This window comes from Gorilla gorilla, chromosome 3 (genome assembly GCF_029281585.2).
Source record: "Gorilla gorilla gorilla isolate KB3781 chromosome 3, NHGRI_mGorGor1-v2.1_pri, whole genome shotgun sequence".
Taxonomy (NCBI): Eukaryota; Metazoa; Chordata; class Mammalia; order Primates; family Hominidae; genus Gorilla; species Gorilla gorilla.
Genome location: NC_073227.2, coordinates 102,758,292 through 102,761,086, shown reverse-complemented (window position 1 = coordinate 102,761,086; position 2,795 = coordinate 102,758,292). Strand labels below are relative to the sequence as shown.

Here is a 2,795-nt window from a genome sequence, read left to right as displayed (position 1 = left end):
AAGGAATGGAATCTTGGGCCATGCAATGAGTGTTATAGCTCGCTTCAGTTTGATTAGGATGAACCCCAGGCACTTAGCTGACGCAGGAACAATGGCGAGCCTCTAGCCTGATTGGGAGCAGCGGTGGGCGCTGCCTCACTGGATCAGAAGTGCAGTGGACACCCTGCCGGATCCGGAGGGGTGGAAGTCAGCGGCGGCGTCTGCGATGACAGCAATCAGCAGTGGTGGATGGCGAGCGAAAGCTCAGTTCGAACCGGAACAAACACAGACCTGAGAGTGTACAGTTGCAAGATTTAATAGAGTGAAAACAGAGCTCCCATACAACGGGAGGGGACCCAAAGGGGGTTGCCTTTGCTGGCTCAAATGCCTGGGTTTATATCCCGATCATTGTCCCTCCCGCTGTGCTCTCAAGCGATAGATGATTGGCTATTTCTTTACCTCCTGTTTTAGCCTAGTTAGCAGTTTAGTGAGCTCTCTTTACTACCTGATTGGTCGGGTGTGAGCTAAGTTGCAAGCCCCGTGTTTAAAGGTGGATGCTGTCACCTTCCCAGCTAGGCTTAGGGATTCTTAGTCGGCCTAGGAAATCCAACTAGTCCCATCTCTCAGTTCCCCCTCTCATCAGGAAAACCTAAGTGCTGTTGGGGAGGTCTGTCGATGACCGCTCTAACTGCTTCCTGCTGAATTGGGGCACAGTAGGAGTTGTGCAGTTGAGATTTCCTCCGGAGGGGTACCTTGGATGTCATCAACATTGGAGCATGGGCTAGCAGACCGGTCTAAGGGTCCGCAGTAGATTTTAGTCATGGACTGCATCTGGGGCTCCATTTGAAGAACCATTTGTAGCTTTACAGCTTCAATTCTGGAAGAGACAAACTTAACAAGCAGGTTAAAGATGCAGGGTCCGAAAAGAAGTAACAATATTATAACTGCTAGAGGTCCTAAGAAAGGAAGAATCCAGGACACCCATTGGCTGAGGAGGTCCCAGGGTCTGGTGTTTTGAAGCTCCTCTGCTCTACGTTGTATTCGATCTCGAATTTCTTTAACTTTCTCGGTGACAATTCCGGATTGATTAACATAATAAGAGGATTCTTCCCCTAAAAATAAACAGGTTTCCCCTCTTTTGGCAGTTAGCAAGTCTAAAACTCTTTGATTTTGAAGGACTACTGCTGCTAGGAAGTTAAGTTGATCTTGCAAGGTGACCAGTGAGTTGGCGACCCATTCCATGTCACCATTTAGTTCTTGAGATAGTTTATAGTAGAACTGAGTAGAGGTTGTGATACCACCAATGCCAGTACCTAGTCCGCCTAGCACTCCTGCTCCGGTAACAAAAGGAAGAATGGGTACTCTTTTGGTGCAGGGCTTAGGTACAACATAATTGTATAAATCTTGTTCTGTGTAGATGGTCATGGGGGCACTAAGAATGAGAGGAAGCACATAGATTCTGAAGAGCCATTTAAACAATGATAGGCTGAGGTACTACAGACAAAAAATATTCCTGAGGGTAGGCAGACCATTTGTGTGGGAGGAGTTACCCACCTGATGCATTGGGAGTTGGTTGTGTCTATAGAATTGCTAACATTTACACAGGTGAGGTTTGAGGTATGGATTATCTCCAGATTGGAAACAAGAGGTCCTTAACAATCTTTTGGAGTCCTTGTTGGGCCTCGGGTCTAAGGGGGTACTGCCTTTGGTAGGGGAAGGAGGTGGAATCCTTTAGTTTAACTTGAACAGGATGGGCATTCTTTGCTCATCCACATTGTCCTTCTGTTGCCCAGACTTTAGGATTAATTCCTTCCTCAAGCAGGGGACAACAAACAGGTGTTCCTTCTCCTACGTTCAGGTGTATAATGGCCCCTGCTTTTGCTAGAATGTCTCTCCCTAACAAGGGAGTGGGGCTTTCAGGCATAATCAGAAAGGCATGTGAAAAGAGTAAAGGTCTTCAGTCACAACTTAGTGGCTGGGGGGAAGTATCTAGTGACTGGCTGTCCTAGGACCCCTCAGATAGTGACAGATCTGGAGGACAGTTGTCCGGGACAGGAGAGTAAAACTGAGAAGGCTGTGCCGGTGTCCAGGAGACAGTTAACTTCCTGGCCGTCAATGGTCAAGCATACCTGGGGCTCTAAGAGGGTGATGGCATGGGCTGGCACTTGCCCTGGACACCCTCAGTCCTGCTGCTGGATCATCTGGTTAGTGGCTTCTGACTCAGAGGAACTTCGTCCCCTGGGGCAGTGGGCCTTCCAGTGATTCCCCTGACATAAGGGGCATGGACGAGGGGGCGGCTTATTTCTATTTGGACAATCTCTTTTAAAGTGTCCTTGTAGACCGCACTGGAAGCAAGCCTTATTAGGCATTCGATTTGCCCAGCTTTTCCCTTTTCCAGAGGCTCCAAAGTCCGCTTGCCTGAGGGCCATGACTAAAGCGGTGGCCTTTTTTTAATCTCGTTTACCCCGTTCCACCTGCTCCTCCTGATTCTATTATAAAAAACCGAGGTTGCCAAGTTCAATAGGGTTTCTAAGTTTTGCTCTGGGCCTAAGGCGGACTTTTGAAGTTTTTTTCTAATGTCTGCAGCTGGCTGAGTGACAAACTTATCCTTTAAGATTAGTTGGCCTTCAATAGAGTCAGGTGACAGGGAGGTATGCTTCCTCAATGCCTCCCTTAGTCTCTCCAGAAAGGCAGTAGGATTTTCTTCCTTTCCCTGTGTTATAGTGGACATCATTGAATAATTCACAGGCTTCTTCCTAGTTTTCCTTAGTCCTTCTAGCACGCAAGTTAGTAAATGTCTGCGGCACCAATCTCCA

At 47.8% G+C, this 2,795-nt stretch overlaps 1 protein-coding gene across 1 annotated transcript; it reads right to left on the bottom strand.

The window, feature by feature from the left end:
• Positions 1-347: 347 nt before the first annotated feature.
• LOC129533119 (syncytin-1-like) lies at positions 348-1,462 on the bottom strand. Its single transcript, XM_055384948.2, has one exon. It carries the CDS (start codon positions 1,402-1,404, stop codon positions 664-666), a length of 741 nt encoding a protein of 246 aa, XP_055240923.2. The 5' UTR covers positions 1,405-1,462; the 3' UTR covers positions 348-663.
• Positions 1,463-2,795: the final 1,333 nt, after the last annotated feature.